Source organism: Pleurodeles waltl, chromosome 1_2, assembly GCF_031143425.1.
Source record: "Pleurodeles waltl isolate 20211129_DDA chromosome 1_2, aPleWal1.hap1.20221129, whole genome shotgun sequence".
NCBI lineage: Eukaryota > Metazoa > Chordata > Amphibia > Caudata > Salamandridae > Pleurodeles > Pleurodeles waltl.
Window position 1 is genome coordinate 97707963 of NC_090437.1, and position 18989 is coordinate 97726951.

At 46.6% G+C, this 18989-nt stretch overlaps 1 protein-coding gene across 2 annotated transcripts in view; it reads right to left on the reverse strand.

Annotated features, from left to right (window-relative positions):
- The window catches only part of DNAH6 (dynein axonemal heavy chain 6), a 1211389-nt gene that overhangs the window by 50165 nt on the left and 1142235 nt on the right, over positions 1-18989 (reverse strand). For both annotated transcript variants that reach the window (XM_069236637.1, XM_069236634.1), the window contains exons 72-74: positions 11336-11463; positions 6581-6766; positions 6339-6411 (exon numbers count right to left, since the gene is read on the reverse strand). In XM_069236637.1, coding sequence (XP_069092738.1) covers positions 6339-6411; positions 6581-6766; positions 11336-11463 — 387 coding nt within the window. The remainder of the gene's footprint in view (positions 1-6338; positions 6412-6580; positions 6767-11335; positions 11464-18989) is intronic.

Consider the following 18989-nt stretch of genomic DNA (forward strand, 5'->3'; position numbering starts at 1 on the left):
ACAACTACCTGTGGATTCCTCACCTTATGAATAGAGTCCCAAAGCAGTACCGCACTTGGTGGTGGGTGCCCGCCTGATTACACCAAGAAATCCTGCAATATCGAGCGCGCAAAGTGGCCGTCCCTCCTCACCTCAGAGTCCAAACAGTAATGTTTTGCGAAGGTATGGACGGACGCCCAAGTTGCCGCCTTACAAATGTCCACTAATGGAACTCCTCTTGCCAGGGCTGAAGTGGCCGACTTAGCCCTAGTGGAATTGGTCCTGATATCCTCAGGGGGAACTTTCCTCGCCAGTGGGTAACAAACTTTTATACACAGGATGACCCACCTGGAGATTGTTCGTTTCTGGACGGCTCTGCCCTTCCGCTGTCCAACATACCCTACGAACAGCTGATCATCCAGACGAAAGTCTTTTTTTCTCTCCAAGTAGAAACTAAGAGCCCTCTTAGGGTCCAATCGATGGAGTCTCTCTTCACCCTTAGAGGGGTGGGGAGGAGGGTAGAACGAGGGAAGGGTAATAGTCTGACCCATATGAAAAGGAGTGACAACTTTTGGCAGAAAAGCTGCCCTGGTTTTCAACACGACTTTATCAGGGAAGAACATGGTAAATGGAGGTTTAACAGAAAGGGCTTGAAGTTCCCCAACCCTTCTAGCAGAAGTAATTGCAATCAAGAAAACAGTCTTTAGGACTAAGTATCTTAACGGGCATGAATGCATAGGCTCGAAAGGCGAACCCATCAGAAATGTCAGTACCAGATTCAGGTCCCACTGAGGCATGTGAAAGGGCGTGGGAGGAAACCTATTAACTAAACCCTTAAGGAACCAATTTACAATCGGAGATTTGAATAAAGAAGGCTGGTCTGGAAGGCAAAGAAAAGCCGACAGAGCCGGCAAATAGCCTTTAACTGTAGCTACCGCGCAGCCTTTCTTTGCTAAATCAAGAGCAAACAAAAGAACATCTAAAAGGTGGGCCTTTAAGGGATCTTTTTGATTCTCTCTGCACCAAACCACAAATTTTGCCCAACTACCGGCATAAATGGATTTAGTGGAGTGTCGTCTGGACGATAGAATAACATCCACTACATCCGGTGGGAGAGAAAAGGAACTCAGGTTGCCCCGTTCAATCTCCAGGCACGAAGGCGCAGGCTCTGGAGGTGGGGGTGTAGAACCTGCCCCTGCGACTGTGAGAGGAGGTCTGCCCTGAGTGGGAGACGAAGAGGAAGGCACTGAGAGAGTTAAAGAAGGTCTGTGTACCACACTCTTCTCGGCCAGTCCGGTGCCACCAAGATGACTTGAGCCCGGTCATAACGGACCTTCCTCAGAACCTGAGGAATCAAGGGTATGGGGGGGAAACGTGTAAAGCAACTGGCCGCTCCAGGACATCTGAAACGCGTCCCCCAACGCTCCTTGCAACGGATACTGGAGGCTGCAGAACAACGGACAGTGCGCGTTCTCCCGAGTGGTGAATAGATCCACCCGAGGCGTACCCCACATCCCGAAGATGTAGAGGACCAGGTCCGGATGGAGACGCCACTCGTGATCTACTGAGAAGTGACGACTGAGACCATCCGCACGTACATTCAGAGCTCCGGCCAAATGATTTGCTATTAAGCAAATCTGATGGTCCTGAACCCAGGACCAGAGTCGCAGAGCCTCTCTGCAGAGAAGGTATGACCCTACTCCTCCCTGCTTGTTTATGTACCACATCGCGGTAGTGTTGTCCGTCAGGACCTGAACCGACTGACCGCGAAGGGAAGGGAGGAAAGCCTTGCGCGCCAAACGTATTGCCCGCAACTCCAACAGATTGATGTGCAACATCTGTTCCTCTGGAGACCAATAACCCTTGATCTCCAGGTCCCCCAGATGAGCTCCCCACCCCAGAGTGGAAGCATCCGATACCACTGTGGCCACAAGCGGTGGTAGCGAAAACGGTTTTCCTTGGGAAAGGTTGCCATCCACTATCCACCAACGAAGATCTGCCGCAGTGTCCCTGGAGATCCTTATGGAATCCCCAAGATCTCCCTTGTGCTGGAACCACTGCCTGCGGAGGCATCACTGAACAGCCCTCATATGCCAGCGTGCATGAGTGACCAACAGAATGCAAGAAGCAAACAGACCTAGTAGGCGTAAGACTTTGAGGACTAGAACTGCTGCTCCATTCTGAAACATTGAAATCAGCGCCTGAATGTCCCGAACCCGCTGAGGCGGGGGATAGGCCCGAAACAATGTTGTGTCCAATACTGCCCCTATGAACAGGAGGGCTCCAGGTGAGATTTGGGTACATTTACTGAAAAACCCAGATTGAACAACAACTGGGTTGTCATTCGCAGGTGAGACAACACAAGCTCTGGGGACTTGGCTTTGATCAACCAATCGCCCAGGTGGGGAAATACCACTACTCCCCTCCTTCTGAGATGTGCTGCAACCAATGCCATCACCTTCGTAAAAACTCGAGGTGCTGAAGTAAGTCCAAACGGAAGGACCGCAAACTGGTAGTGTTGCATCCCCACCACAAACCGGAGAAACTTCCTGTGCGACTTGATTATCGGAATATGAAAGTACGCATCCTGCAAGTTGACAGACACCATCCAGTCTCCTTCGTTCAACGCCAATAGTACCTGCACTAGGGTCAGCATTTTGAATTTCTCCTGTTTGAGGAACAAATTCAAAATCCTCAAGTCTAGGATCGGTCTTAGACGACCGTCCGCTTGGGAATCAGGAAATATCTTGAATAACACCCCTGACCCCTTTCCTGCACCTGCACCAACTCTATTGCGCCCTTTGATAACATGGCCAGAACCTCCTGTTGTAACAACAGAAGATGGTCTTCTGAACAAAATGAGGGACGGGGGGGAAAGGGAGGAGGGGACTCCTGAAAGGGGAGAGCATATCCTTTTTCCACAATCCTTAACAACCAAGAGTCCGTTGTAATCGACCCCCACTTGCGGAGAAAAAGACTCAACCTTCCCCCTACAGGAGGGGTATGAAGGATAAAGTGGGGAAAACTAGGGCTGCTTCTGCTGTTGTCCACCGGAGGAGGAGAATGAAGAGGAAGGCTGCTGGACTGGCCCTCTTACTCTACCCCTACCCCGCCCTCTAAAGGCACGATAGGACGGATTGGCAGGTTGCTGGGCCAAGTATTGGGACCTCCGAAAGGCAGAACCACGTGCAAACCCCCTGAATCTGCGAAAAGGTCTATAAGATGTAGCAGTGGCAATCTGTAAGCCCATAGACTTAGCTGTTGCCCGACTGTCCTTAAACCTTTCAAGGGCAGAATCTGCCTTCTCTCCAAACAGCTTTTCACCATCGAATGGCAGATCTAACAAGGTGGTCTGAACATCCGAGGAAAACCCAGAGGACCTTTACCAGGCGTGTCTCCTAGTAGCCACAGATGTCCCCATGTCCCTGGCTACCGAATCAGATGTGTCCAGGCCAGAATGTATAATCTGTTGTGCAGCCGCCTGCGCATCCGTAAAAAGAGAGTCAAAGGACCTTTGAACCTCCTGTGGCAGATCTTTGACCATCTCCTTAGCAGAGTCCATAAGGGCATGGACATACCTGCCCAGCACACAGGTAGAATTTGTAGTCTTGAGCGCCATGCTACAGGATGAAAAGATCTTCTTAGAAGACTGCTCCATCCTCTTGGACTCCCTATCAGTTGGGACTCCAGGGAATGTTCCAGGAGCAGACTTCGCAGAGCAAGACGCCTGGACTACTAAACTCTCAGGAGTCGGATGACGTGACAGGAAAACCGGATCTCCTGGTGTGCCTCTATGACTCCTCGCTACTGCCCTGTTTACTGCAGGAGTCGTAACCGGCTTCCTCCACAAATCCAATTGAAGGGCAGCACAGGTTAGTTTTCACCTTCGCTACAGACAAGGGCAAGTCCAGAAACTCTGCTGCTTTCCTGACCACCGTATGGAAGGATGCCGCATCCTCCGTAAACTCCCCCGGAGATTCAATGTTCCACTCCGGGGAAGTTTCCAGGCCACTTGCAGTCGCTAGACCCTGGTACTCATCAGAAGGATCAATTTCGCCCTCCTCCAACTGCCTGTACTCTTCCAGAAGTCATAAAGCCTTCCTACGAGACCGAAGGCGTGTTTCCAAAGTCGGCGTCGATAATGAATCCATCGACGCCGAAGACTTTGAATCCCGGTAGGGCACAGGAAGAGATGAATGACTCTTAGCAACACCTGGCGCCGGCGCCGACACAGACTCCAATGATGTCCTCCACAGAGTCGGCTGGCAGGAAGGCGATGGGGCCGGCCGGGAAGGAGACATCATCGACGTTGAATGGCGTGGCGATGGCTTCGGCTGACGCGATGGTGGAGCCACTGACACAGGTGGTGAAGATCTCCCACAAGGAGACATCCTCGGCGCCGATCCGACACCCTCAGTAGGGCAAAAAGGCATAAATGGAGCCGCCTTATATGGCGCCAGAGAGCCCAAATCACATGCCAATGGCCCCGTGGGACCCACTGGTACACCAGCAGAAGCCATGGACTGAAAGACGGCATACATTGCATTTAAAAATGCAGCCGGATCCGCCCCCGGAGCCGGGAAAGCAGGATATTGCCGAGTAGATGACTGTCCTTGAACCTGCTGTACATCAGGCTCCTGCAACGCCGGCGAAAACTGAGGACTATGATGAGTAACCTCAAAGACCGACGGCGCCGGAGATAACTCCGGACTCCTGGGCTGAGGCGTCACAGTAGGGCTCATCTCCCATGTCTTTTGGTGTCGAGAAGACGGAGACCTCGATCTCGATCGGCTCCGCTCAGAATCATGATGACGCCGCTTCTTATGCTTCTTTGGAGAAGCATGGGAGGAATCTTTCTTATGGTCCTTCTTCTTTGCTTTCGCCAGAAAAAGCTTCGCCTCTCGCTCTTTTAAAGCCTTAGGGTTCATTCTCTGGCACGACGAACACCCTTTAACGTCGTGCTCGGAACGAAGGCACCAAATACAATCCGAATGTTGATCGGTCACTGACATCCGACCTCCACATTCTCTAGATGGCTTAAAACCGAACTTCTTTGGAGGAGACATTGTAACCACCAAAAACGCAACAGTAATCAACGAGCCAGGAAGAAAAACCGTTGGCGTCGAAGGCACGGAAAAAAGGAAAACTGACGTCAGCACGCCGACGAGGACCTCTTATTGGCACGGTGACGTCAGACGGAGTCACTTGGAGCCGTGCCATTATGACGTCCTCGTCGACGTGGACAGCTAGGAAGAAGACTTTCCGTCGGATGCTGGCGCAAGGATGAATTCATAAGGTGAGGAATCCACAGGTAGTTGTATCCATCAGAAACATATTGTACAATGGCAGCTGCTATGGATTAGAGGTAAATGACACACACACACACTGTACCTTAGCCATATGTGTCTATCTGAAATACACACAACACACTACATACACACTATTATCCCTAGCCATCCCATGACAACACTACCTGTACAAGCTGAAAACACACATTGCCACACATCCATAAGACAACATAAACACACTATCGACACCACATACAACACAACCACAACAACCAACACAATTACACACTCAGCTACCCAAATACTGTCACACTAAAGTGCAACTATACATATCACAACAAAACTACAACACTCACCTTAAAGCTGCACACAGCAACACAACACATTGATAGACGTCCTGACTCACATTCTCAACTGGAAGCTTCACATTACACTTTCAGGTCCCATTGCAAAGTGCACACATGGACACATTTTACAATTGTGATGTTCAGTGTATTTTGCTGCAGGTGTTTGTGTGTTAATGAATGCTTATACAAAAATAATGTTTGTGTAATGCAGAAGATATTTGAAATGCAGGTGGGTCTCCAATGATGTTTTGCAGACATGTGGATGTACTACATAGGGCAAGGTGAATGTCACTGTGACCTGGAAGTCCAGTGGCCTGTGGGCTACCAGTCCTATCTGTTTGCACCTGCAGAGCCAGCTACAACTTCACTGATTCACACCTGTTAGTTTCACCATCTCGAATGAGGTTTTAACAGGGAACTGCTGGTTTATGGTGGTTCTCCCACTTCGCCAAACCCAATTGACTCCTAAATTTCACACCTACAAGACTGCTCATGAGTATGAGATGCACTGATAAGACAGTAAAGTAACTCAGTGATTTGAGTATTCATGTCCGATAGTCAAATCTCTAAACTGCAGGTCACAGAGCTATCAAGTCAGCTGTCAGCCATCATCCTGATGCCCATAAATTGGTTAACAGTAACAGGTTATTTATATTACAATTATTATTTCTACAGTTTTGCCTAATATGTTTACCACATCAATAAAATGTATAAAATAGTTTACCTGTTAGAAATCCTTGTGGGAAGAAGAAACCAGAGATCCAGAAAGATTTAGGCTGCCCATGCTTGATCCAGGCCTAGAGCAAAAAGCATGAAACACATAGTTAAACGAGTCAAAGGAAGTATTGTTTTTGTTTCATTGTTTATTGCACTTGGGGTGAGGAGAGATGTAAAGGTTAAACACCCTCAAACACACGAACACTATCATTTTATTTGTGCACTGTCTTACAACTCAAGGTTACTCACATCTATGAATGAGGTCCTGAGGGACAGGTCTTTTACCCAGGATCCGAGTTGTTTCAGTGACGGATACGCAGCACTGGACCACAAAGCAGGAACCTGACTGTTAAGAAAACTATTGTATATTCGCTCCATTTCTTCAGACATTACTACAAACCCGGCAATCGCTTTGTTGAGCGTATCCAAAGACATCTGAAAAGCAAAGAAGAACAACACTTACATAAAGAGAAGTATAGTTTTAAACAACTGAACATTAAATAATACTACTGAAACACCTTTATGTAACAGAGTAAACTAAGCTCTATATTACTGCAGGACAGCACCATCTAGAAGTATATCTACTGAGGGGTTTAGGAGAAGCTGACAAGATTCACAATGTTTAGAGCACTATTACATGGCTAATAAACAGGAGCATGGCAGCACCAACAAGGAAGCAGGAATATAAATACAGTTAATATTTTGTCAGTAGTTGGCTAGAGACATACCACTTCTCAACCACAAAGTTTAGTAACCTTAGAGACTTTCTATCACTGTTGTCTCCATCATCTTAACTTTATACTGTGATGGCTGAAAAGGAATACACTGTAGGAATGTTAAACAGCCTAATCTCTTATTAACTAAATTGGCATTGGGGCAACTTTAAAAGGGGGAGATGGTGCTACCACGTCATGTGTTTTGTTTTGTGTGTATGTATTCTTCACTGATGACCAGGTACAAATGTTCAATGCAAGTTGATACTACATCTGCCTCAAGTATCACCAAAATGAGAAAACCTTTCTGATGGTTATAACCAAGAAAGCTTGCACCCACGTTGTGGAGGTAAAAATACACGCATATCCAGGTGTAAAAATAAGTAATATTCTATTACATTATGCTTGTAGCAAGTGACCCACTAGCAACCAATCAACTGCTTCTTGAGGAACCCTCATAGGAGAAAAGGAACAAACATTCAAAAACACGTTATCCTAGATAGAAGGGGTGTACCGTACATATCCCCTATCTCAAATCAATTATGCCAGACTTCCTCGTGGCACTGTAGCCTCTATGATGTACTCCTCCCTGCTTTCCACATGACATTGTTCTTTTCTGCTTTAATAGGCCGCCAAAGAACTGTGGCCCTCTTTTTGACTTGTTGCACCTTAAAACATCTTTATAATTTTCATCAAAAAGAAGATGCAATAAAGAAGTTAACAGGATTTTTAGATCTTTCTCAGCAGCTGGACATTTCTTTTCAAATGCAAAACTATTTTCTACTTGCTCTATTTCCAAAGAGATTGCAACGAATCTGAAAATATCCCATCCTTGAATACATTCAAGGATGGAAGTGCTGTCTCTGGCACCATAAGACAAGACTGCACTGCAGACTAATAAAGTGAGAAGACAAACTCTGTGTCTGAAATGCATTGGCAAGCTTGACAGACATACAACCCCACACAAATGTGAATCAGTGTGAAGCAGTGCATGAGCCCCATACTACAAAGCCAAAGCCATGTCAGCCAGCACACGGGTAATCTGTGCTGACTCTGACACCGTAAAAGAAGATTGCAATGCAGACTAAGAAGGTGAACAGACAAACTATATGTCGGAAATTAATAGACAAGCTGACAGATGTGAAACAGTAGGAATGAATTCATGAGCCCCATTCTGCTCTGCCCAAAACTTGGTACCTAACACAGGAGCAATCTATGCTGTCTCTAACAGCACAAGAGAAGATTGCAATGCAGACTACCATGGCGAAAAGACAAACTCTGAGTTTAAAATTCACTGACGAGGTGACATAACCACACACAAACGTGGGTCAGTGTGGAGAAGTACATTAGCCCCATATTACTCTGTAAAAGATTGGCACCCAGCACAGGGGCAATCTGTGAGATCATAATTTTAGTTCTTCATCAGAGGACAGTTCTGTTCTTTCAGCAGTACTAGGGACAGGGAAAGGACCTGGCTGAACATTGCACATAGAAGGGGCATAAACTGCCTGTAACTTAGGTGGTGTGGCTTCCAAGATATTACAATCAAAGAAGGCAAAGGTCACAACCTTAGCAGTGTCCATGGGTGGCACCTCGGGCTAACACAATGAGAAGAGGATAAACTTTGTGGCAGAACTTAGTTTTAAGGAGGTCACACTGTCTGGGCACAGTGTGTAGCAATGCATAGGCAGGAGGCAGCGCAGCTGTCCTTAATGAAAATATTCCCTATCCTGCCACACGCAGGTTTGTTTGAACAGGAAAAGGAAACAGCTGAGCTTGTAACACACAAATGTGTACCTTTCTTACAGGGAGTGCAGAATTATTAGGCAAATGAGTATTTTGACCACATCATCCTCTTTATGCATGTTGTCTTACTCCAAGCTGTATAGGCTCGAAAGCCTACTACCAATTAAGCATATTAGGTGATGTGCATCTCTGTAATGAGAAGGGGTGTGGTCTAATGACATCAACACCCTATATCAGGTGTGCATAATTATTAGGCAACTTCCTTTCCTTTGGCAAAATGGGCCAAAAGAAGGACTTGACAGGCTCAGAAAAGTCAAAAATAGTGAGATATCTTGCAGAGGGATGCAGCACTCTTAAAATTGCAAAGCTTCTGAAGCGTGATCATCGAACAATCAAGCGTTTCATTCAAAATAGTCAACAGGGTCGCAAGAAGCGTGTGGAAAAACCAAGGCGCAAAATAACTGCCCATGAACTGAGAAAAGTCAAGCGTGCAGCTGCCACGATGCCACTTGCCACCAGTTTGGCCATATTTCAGAGCTGCAACATCACTGGAGTGCCCAAAAGCACAAGGTGTGCAATACTCAGAGACATGGCCAAGGTAAGAAAGGCTGAAAGACGACCACCACTGAACAAGACACACAAGCTGAAACGTCAAGACTGGGCCAAGAAATATCTCAAGACTGATTTTTCTAAGGTTTTATGGACTGATGAAATGAGAGTGAGTCTTGATGGGCCCGTGGCTGGATTGGTAAAGGGCAGAGAGCTCCAGTCTGACTCAGACGCCAGCAAGGTGGAGGTGGAGTACTGGTTTGGGCTGGTATCATCAAAGATGAGCTTGTGGGGCCTTTTCGGGTTGAGGATGGAGTCAAGCTCAACTCCCAGTCCTACTGCCAGTTCCTGGAAGACACCTTCTTCAAGCAGTGGTACAGGAAGAAGTCTGCATCCTTCAAGAAAAACATGATTTTCATGCAGGACAATGCTCCATCACACGCGTCCAAGTACTCCACAGCGTGGCTGGCAAGAAAGGGTATAAAAGAAGGAAATCTAATGACATGGCCTCCTTGTTCACCTGATCTGAACCCCATTGAGAACCTGTGGTCCATCATCAAATGTGAGATTTACAAGGAGGGAAAACAGTACACCTCTCTGAACAGTGTCTGGGAGGCTGTGGTTGCTGCTGCACGCAATGTTGACGGTGAACAGATCAAAACACTGACAGAATCCATGGATGGCAGGCTTTTGAGTGTCCTTGCAAAGAAAGGTGGCTATATTGGTCACTGATTTGTTTTTGTTTTGTTTTTGAATGTCAGAAATGTATATTTGTGAATGTTGAGATGTTATATTGGTTTCACTGGTAATAATAAATAATTGAAATGGGTATATATTTTTTTTTGTTAAGTTGCCTAATAATTATGCACAGTGATAGTCACCTGCACACACAGATATCCCCCTAACATAGCTAAAACTAAAAACAAACTAAAAACTACTTCCAAAAATATTCAGCTTTGATATTAATGAGTTTTTTGGGTTCATTGAGAACATGGTTGTTGTTCAATAATAAAATTAATCCTCAAAAATACAACTTGCCTAATAATTCTGCACTCCCTGTAGTGTTAAGCAGAGGTCTTGATCATGTGTAGTTTCCTGTAGATTGTAGCACTAAGAAGGTGGGTCTTAAAAAGCTTTTATGTATGCCGATTGTCAGCCAGTAGAGGGTCAGTAAAGTAGTGCCACCTCTGAAAGCGTCCCTCTGACATAAGCAGAAGCATGGGGCAATAAACAGGTACCTTGTCCACACTGTACTGCAGCCCTATTGTTTACTGCTGCAATACATTTCACTGCAGTACCCACAATTCCAAAATTTAAAAGGCACTGGAAAAGTCAACAAGTCTAGACGTAATCTGCTAACACATGTAGTGTTAGTGTGTTGGAGGGAGACACACAGGATGGAGGCATTGAGAGCGGACAAATGCGTTATAGGTATAGGACTCGCAAGGGCCTCATGCAGTGCACTCGAGTGGAGGCAGAAGGACATACTTCACAGCATTAGGTATGAGATGAATGCTCCACTAGGTTGAGCCAAGGCCTGATTGACAAAATCTCAAGCCAATGGCTACAAGAGGATGTTGGAAGAAAGCCAATGGTTGAAAGGTGAGGGCCCAATATCTATATTGTTAGCAATAGTTATGTTGTACTGCTGAACTCAAAATATAGACCTAAAAAGGAAGCAGGTGGCTTTGTTTTAAATTTAGAAGTAAAACCGGAGCCACAAGGGGAATATGGATAAATGATGGATTTCCTGTTTGGAGTCAAGTAACAAGAGCTGCAAACATATAGGTACCATATTTCTAAGCCCAAAATAAGCTTTTATAGGGACTAGAATGGCCAGTGACATTTCCTGGTTTATAATATATGATCTGCCCTCTTTGTCTTACATAGTCCACTTATTTGCCACTAAAATACAACTCAGAAAAACTCAAGCAATAGAGTAATACGTTTTAGAAATGTGTGCTCGGTATGAGTTCACATAGTCTCACGTGCTTACCTTTAACACTTTAAGAAGGTTATTAAACCGATCTACTTCTTGTCCGAGCACAGTTGTTAAGGAATTCAAACGCCCATTGGTGTCCTTGGCAAAAAGGGTGTCAGAAGCACCCTCCATTTCTAGTTTATCTGTATAAAAAGTAATACATGGTTCCACAACATTAAACTTGTTACTCAAGGGAAATCATAATTGCAAAAAATATATTAATAAGTATTAGTGTACATGGCAATATGCAGAAATTCCAGAAAATACAATATTGAATAAAGGCTTATCACCATGAAGTAGGGAAGGTAGACTTAATTATCAAAAAACTATTTGATTGGGCTATCATTTGTCATTGAGATATAATGTAACAAAAGGCTGATGAATATTGACTGATCTTTTTTGTTTAATAAATAACCACAAAGTTATATTTGTGTGTTTTGTCACATTAGGTTAAATGTATCCACTTTTGGGGATTGGTCTTGACTTGATGGAGGTTAGACATGTACTAAGGTAGAACCGTAGAAAAGTCAACGTACCAAACATGGTATTTCTGTGCTTAAAATAACACAGGGGCAAGGGTAAATGTGTGTTCTGCCAAAAAGTTTTATTAATTGCTCTTTATTGACAGTTTTGCATATATAGCACAAAAGAAACACAAATACAATTTTGGTCAATGTACATTAGGATATCTAGGGCGTGTCAGCGAGGATTTGAAATGTTGATCATTAACGACATTGTGGTCAGGGGGACCTCCAATGGGGATGAGTACAGGTGATGTGCACACTGAAACCTTGGGGGGGGGGACATGCACATTGCCATTGCTTGAGGGGGCCCATGTGCCACCCATTAGAATCCAGATGGATGAAAGTACCCATGAAGTTAGGGGGACAGTGAGGGTGAGGAAGGGTGCACTGGGGTGATGGACATCAGAAAGACGTCATCCTTTTGGAGTCGTGTTAGTGATGTTTAGTATATACCTGTGATAGAAATGAAGTCTTTAGTTGGCAGTGGGTTGCACCCTGTCCAATTAGGGACCCTCACTCTAGTCAGGGTAAGGGAGTCACATAGCTAAGATAACCCCTGCTCACCCAATTGGTAGCTTGTCTCAAGCAGTCAGGCTTATCTCAGAGGCAATGTGTAAAATGTTTTTGTATAAACACACACACACACACACACATGCACGCACACACACAGAGTAACTCAGTGAAAACATCACAAAAGTACTTCACAACAGTTTAGAAAAATATCCAATATTTATCTGAGTAAAACAAGACCAAAATGACAAACATCCAACATACGCAAGTAAAGATGCAATTTTTCAAAGATTAAACCTTAGCACAGCACTTAAAAACACAGGCCCATATTTATACCTTTTTAGCGCCACATTTGCGTCGTTTTTTTACGCCAAATCGGCACAAACCTACAAAATACAATTGCGGCTCAAAAAAAAGTATAAATATGAGCAACAATAGCGTCTTGACGGAGTCATTCCCAACAGTCCAACGCCACTTGCGAGGAACTGCCGGCCGGTCATGGAGTAGCCCAGACCCCAGGTACAGTACCTTGGAAAACAATGAGGAAAAAAAAGATGCTGCATGGAGTCGGGGAGGTTAGGCGTCGTTGGAGCCGGTGTGGTGTTGAGTCCTTACTACTACAGAGAAGGTGAGGTGTTGGTTCCTTACTGCTAGGCAGGGGAGGTGAGGCATCAGTTCCTTATGGTTGCTGGGGAGATGATGCCGCGTCAGTGGTGAAGCATTGGTTCCTTATGACAAGGAAGATCAATGAGCCCAGCAGGTCAAGATGTGAGCCGTCACCTTTGTGGTGTTCCAATTAAACCATGGGGCCACAGGTGCTGTGGTGGAGTTGGGTGTCACAGATGTCGAGAGCACAGCACTAGGGACTTATGCTGTGGTGGGACTTCGTAGGCACTACGGCGGTGTTGGGCCTGCAGCGTCAGTCACATTAGCTGCACTCAGCAGGGATCACAGCTTCAGTGCAGGCAGCAGCGCAGAGTCGGACAGCAGCACCAGTTCCGAAGTCACTCGAGTTCATTGTAGGAAAGTACCATCTTGCCTGGCATGTTACCCCCATATTTCACTGTATATATGTTGTTTTAGTTGTATGTGTCACTGGGACCCTGCAAGCCAGGGCCCCAGCGCTCATAAGTGTGCCCTGTATGTGTTCCCTGTGTGATGACTAACTGTCTCACTGAGGCTCTGCTAACCAGAACCTCAGTGGTTATGCTCTCTCTTTACTTTCCAAATTGACACTAACAGGCTAGTGACCGATTTCACCAATTCACATTGGCAGACTGGAACACCCTTATAATTCCCTAGTATATGGTACTGAGCTACCCAGGGAATTGGGGTTCCAGGAGATCCCTATGGGCTGCAGCATTTCTTTTGACACCCATAGGGAGCTCTGACAATTCTTACACAGGCCTGCCACTGCAGCCTGAGTGAAATAACATCCACGTTATTTTACAGCCATTTACCACTGCACTTAAGTAACTTCTAAGTCACCTATATGTCTAACCTTTACCTGGTAAAGGTTGGGTGCTAAGTTACTTAGTGTGTGGGCACCCTGGCACTAGCCAAGGTGCCCCCACATTGTTCAGGACAAATTCCCCGGACTTTGTGAGTGCGGGGACACCATTACACGTGTGCACTATACATAGGTCACTACCTATGAATAGCGTCACAATGGTAACTCCGAACATGGCCATGTAACATGTCTAAGATCATGGAATTGTCACCCCAATGCCATTCTGGCATTGGGGAGACAATTCCATGATCCCCTGAGTCTCTAGCACAGACCCAGGTACTCCCAAACTACCTTTCCCGGGGTTTCACTGCAGCTGCTGCTGCTGCCAACCCCTCAGACAGGTTTCTGCCCTCCTGGGGTCCAGCCAGGCTTGGCCCAGGAAGGCAGAACAAAGGACTTCCTCAGAGAGATGGTGTTACACCCTCTCCCTTTGGAAAAAGGTGTCAGGGCTGGGGAGGAGTAGCCTCCCCCAGCCTCTGGAAATGCTTTGATGGGCACAGATGGTGCCCATCTCTGCATAAGCCAGTCTACACCGGTTCAGGGATCCCCCAGCCCTGCTCTGGCGCGAAACTGGACAAATGAAAGGGGAGTGACCACTCCCCTGACCTGCACCTCCCCTGGGAGGTGCCCAGAGCTCCTCCAGTGTGCTCCAGACCTCTGCCATCTTGGAAACAGAGGTGCTGCTGGCACACTGGACTGCTCTGAGTGGCCAGTGCCAGCAGGTGACGTCAGAGACTCCTTCTGATAGGCTCTTACCTGTGTTGCTAGCCTATCCTCCTTCCTAAGTAGCCAAACCTCCTTTTCTGGCTATTTAGGGTCTCTGCTTTGGGGAATTCTTTAGATAACGATGCAAGAGCTCATCAGAGTTCCTCTGCATCTCTCTCTTCACCTTCTGCCAAGGAATCGACCGCTGACTGCTCAGGACGCCTGCAAAACCGCAACAAAGTAGCAAAGACGACTACTGCAACCTTGTATCGCTGATCCAGCCGCCTTCTTGTCTGCTTTCCTTGTGGTGCATGCTGTGGGGGTAGTCTGCCTCCTCTCTGCACTAGAAGCTCCGAAGAAATTTCCCGTGGGTCGACTGAATCTTCCCCCTGCAACCGCAGGCACCAAAAGACTGCATCACCGGTCCTCTGGGTCCCCTCTCAGCACGACGAGCGTGGTCCCTGGAAGCAAACCTACTAATAGCCAATCCAAGGGAGTAGCTGGGCTCACTTTTGGTAATTTAGTTCGGGTTGGTCTTGTTAGGGAGACCACAGAGGCTGTGTTAGTCTCTGAAGGTGTCATTGATTTGGCCACCTTGGTTGCTTGTCCCCTTAATATGGATAAGTACAAGCAACTTCCCCTAATAAATGGTGTTGAGGTTCAGGCCTACAGGGACACAGGTGCCAGTGTTACCATGGTAATAGAGAAACTGGTCCACCCTGAACAACACCTACTTGGTCACCAGTACCAAGTGACTGATGCTCATAACAACACTCTTAGCCACCCCATGGCTGTTGTGAATCTCAACTGGGGGGGGGGGGGGGTTACTAGTCCAAAGAAAGTTGTGGTTGCCTCAGATTTACCTGTAGACTGTCTACTAGGGAACGATTTAGAGACATCAGCTTGGGCAGAAGTGGAGTTGGAGGCTCATGCAGCAATGCTGGGCATTTCTGGGCATATTTTTGCTTTGACAAGGGCTCAGGCCAAAAAGCAAAAAGGACAGGGTGACTTGGATCCTGGAACAATGGACCAAGTGCTCCCTAAAGCTAGGGTTAGTAAAGGTAACACACTACCTACTATCCCTCCCTCTACAGTGGATTCTACTTCTGAGGAAGAAGAATTTCCACCCTGTGCAGAACTTTCACCAGAGAAGCTGGAAGCAGACACTGCTGAGCTTTTGGGTGGAGGGGGGCCTGCCAGGGAGGAGCTGAGTGTGGCACAGCAGACCTGTCCCACACTAGAGGGTCTAAGACAGCAAGCTGTCAAACAGCAAAATGGGGATGTCAGTGACTCTCACAGAGTTTACTGGGAGGACAACCTCTTGTATACAGAGGCAAGGGACCCAAAACCTGGAGCTGCTAGGAGATTGGTTATTCCCCTGCAATACAGAGAGTTCCTCCTAACTCTAGCCCACGACATTCCCTTGGCTGGACATTTAGGGCAGATGAAAACATGGGATAGGCTTGTCCCCCTGTTTCATTGGCCTAGAATGTCAGAGGACACAAAGGAATTTTGTAAGTCCTGTGAAACCTGTCAAGCCAGTGGCAAAACAGGTGGCACTCCAAAGGCTCCCCTTATTCCACTACCTGTGGTTGGGGTCCCCTTTGAAAGGGTAGGGGTTGACATAGTTGGCCCCCTTGACCCTCCTACTGCTTCAGGCAATAGGTTTATTTTGGTGGTAGTGAACCATGCCACCAGATATCCTGAAGCAATTCCTCTAAGGACCACTACAGCTCCTGCAGTGGCAAAGGCCCTCCTGGGAATCTTTCCAGGGTGGGCTTCCCAAAAGAGGTGGTATCAGACAGGGGTAGCAACTTTATGTCTGCTTACTTAAAGGACATGTGGAAGGAATGTGGTGTAACATACAAATTCACCACACCCTATCATCCACAAACAAATGGACTGGTTGAGAGATTTAACAAAAGTCTCAAAGGAATGATAATGGGACTCCCTGAAAAACTCAGGAGGAGATGGGATGTCCTGTTACCTTGCCTCCTTTTTGCTTTCAGGGAGGTACCCCAGAAAGGAGTGGGCTTCAGCCCCTTTGAACTCCTATTTGGGCACCCTGTAAGAGGTCCTCTAACACTTGTAAAGGAGGGTTGGGAACAACCTTTAAAAGCTCATAAGCAAGACATAGTGGACTATGTACTTGGCCTAAGATCCAGAATGGTTGAGTATATGAAAAAGGCCAGTAAAAACCTTCAGGCCAGCCAAGAGCTCCAAAAGCAATGGCATAACCAGAAGGTTGTTCTGCTTCAGTACCAACCAGGACAGAAGGGGTGGGTCTTGGAGCCTGTGGCCCCAAGAACACTCCAAGACAAATGGAGTGGTCCCCACATTATTGTTGAGAAAAAGGGAGAAGTCACCTACTTGGTTGACTTAGGCACTGCCAGGAGTCCCCTTAAGGTGCTCCATGTCAATCGCCTGAAACCCTACTATGACAGGGCTGATCTCACCCTACTCATGGCAACAGATGAAGGACAGGAAGAAGAGAGTGACCCTCTCCCTGATCTCTTCTCTTCCACAGAACAAGATGCTCTAGTGGAAGGTGTAGTTTTGGCAGATTGTCTTACTGCTGAGCAGAAAGACCACTGCATAAATCTCCTGGGTCAGTTTTCTGAACTCTTTTCTACTATGCCAGGCACCACTTCTTGGTGTGAGCACACTATAGATACTGGAGACAGCTTGCCTGTCAAAAGTAAGATCTATAGGCAGCCTGACCATGTCAGGGACTGCATAAAAGAAGAGGTTCAGAAAATGCTTGAACTGGGAGTGGTTGAGCACTCTGAAAGTCCATGGGCCTCTCCTGTGGTACTTGTACCAAAACCTCATTCCAAAGATGGAAAGAAGGAAATTAGATTTTGTGTGGATTACAGAGGTCTCAACCAGGTAACTAAAACTGATGCTCACCCTATACCCAAGGCAGATGAGCTAATAGATACACTGGCATCTGCCAAGTATCCAAGCACCTTTGATTTGACTGCAGGGTATTGGCAGATCAAGTTATCAGAGGATGCTAAAGCAAAAACTGCATTTTCAACTATTGGAGGGCACTACCAATTCACAGTAAAGCCCTTTGGTCTGAAAAATGCACCTGCCACTTTTCAGAGGTTGGTGAATACAGTTCTGCAAGGGTTGGAGGCTTTTAGTGCAGCATATCCAGATGATATAGCTGTCTTTAGCTCCACCTGGGATGATCACCTGGTCCACCTATGGAAAGTTTTGGAGGCCCTGCAAAAGGCAGGCCTCACTATCAAGGCTTCAAAGTGCCAGATAGGGCAGGGGAAAGTGGTTTATCTGGGACACCTTGTAGGTGGAGAACAGATTGCACCACTTCAGGGGAAAATCCAAACTATTATAGATTGGGTTCCCCCTACAACTCAGACCCAGGTGAGAGCCTTCTTAGACCTCACTGGGTATTACAGGAGGTTCATAAAGAACTATGGCTCCATTGCAGCCCCTCTTAATGACCTCACATCTAAGAAAATGCCTAAAAAGGTATTGTGGACAGCTAGCTGTCAGAAAGCCCTGGAGGAGCTGAAACAGGCTATGTGCTCTGCACCTGTCCTAAAAAGCCCATGTTACTCCAAGAAATTCATTGTTCAAACTGATGCATCTGAATTAGGGGTAGGGGCAGTCTTATCACAACTCAGTTCTGAGGGCCAGGATCAACCTGTTGTTTTTATTAGCAGGAGGTTGACCCCTAGAGAAAAGCGTTGGTCTGCCATAGAGAGGGAGGCCTTTGCTGTGGTTTGGGCACTGAAGAAGTTGAGGCCATACCTGTTTGGCACTCACTTCATTGTTCAGACTGACCACAAACCTCTACTTTGGCTAAAACAAATGAAAGGTGAAAACCCTAAATTGTTGAGGTGGTCCATATCTCTACAGGGAATGGACTATACAGTGGAACATAGACCTGGGAGTACCCACTCCAATGCAGGTGGACTCTCCAGATATTTCCACTTAGACAATGAAGACTCATCAGTTCATGTCCTTCGTTTGGGGGGGGGGGGGGGGGGGTTGTGTAGGAAAGTACCATCTTGCCTGGCATGTTACCCTCATATTTCACTGTATATATGTTGTTTTAGTTGTATGTGTCACTGGGACCCTGCCAGCCAGGGCCCCAGTGCTCATAAGTGTGCCCTGTATGTGTTCCCTGTGTGATGACTAACTGTCTCACTGAGGCTCTGCTAACCAGAACCTCAGTGGTTATGCTCTCTCTTTGCTTTCCAAATTGTCACTAACAGGCTAGTGACCAATTTCACCAATTCACATTGGCATACTGGAACACCCTTATAATTCCCTAGTATATGGTACTGAGGTACCCAGGGTATTGGGGTTCCAGGAGATCCCTATGGGCTGCAGCATTTCTTTTGCCACCCATAGGGAGCTCTGACAATTCTTACACAGGCCTGCCACT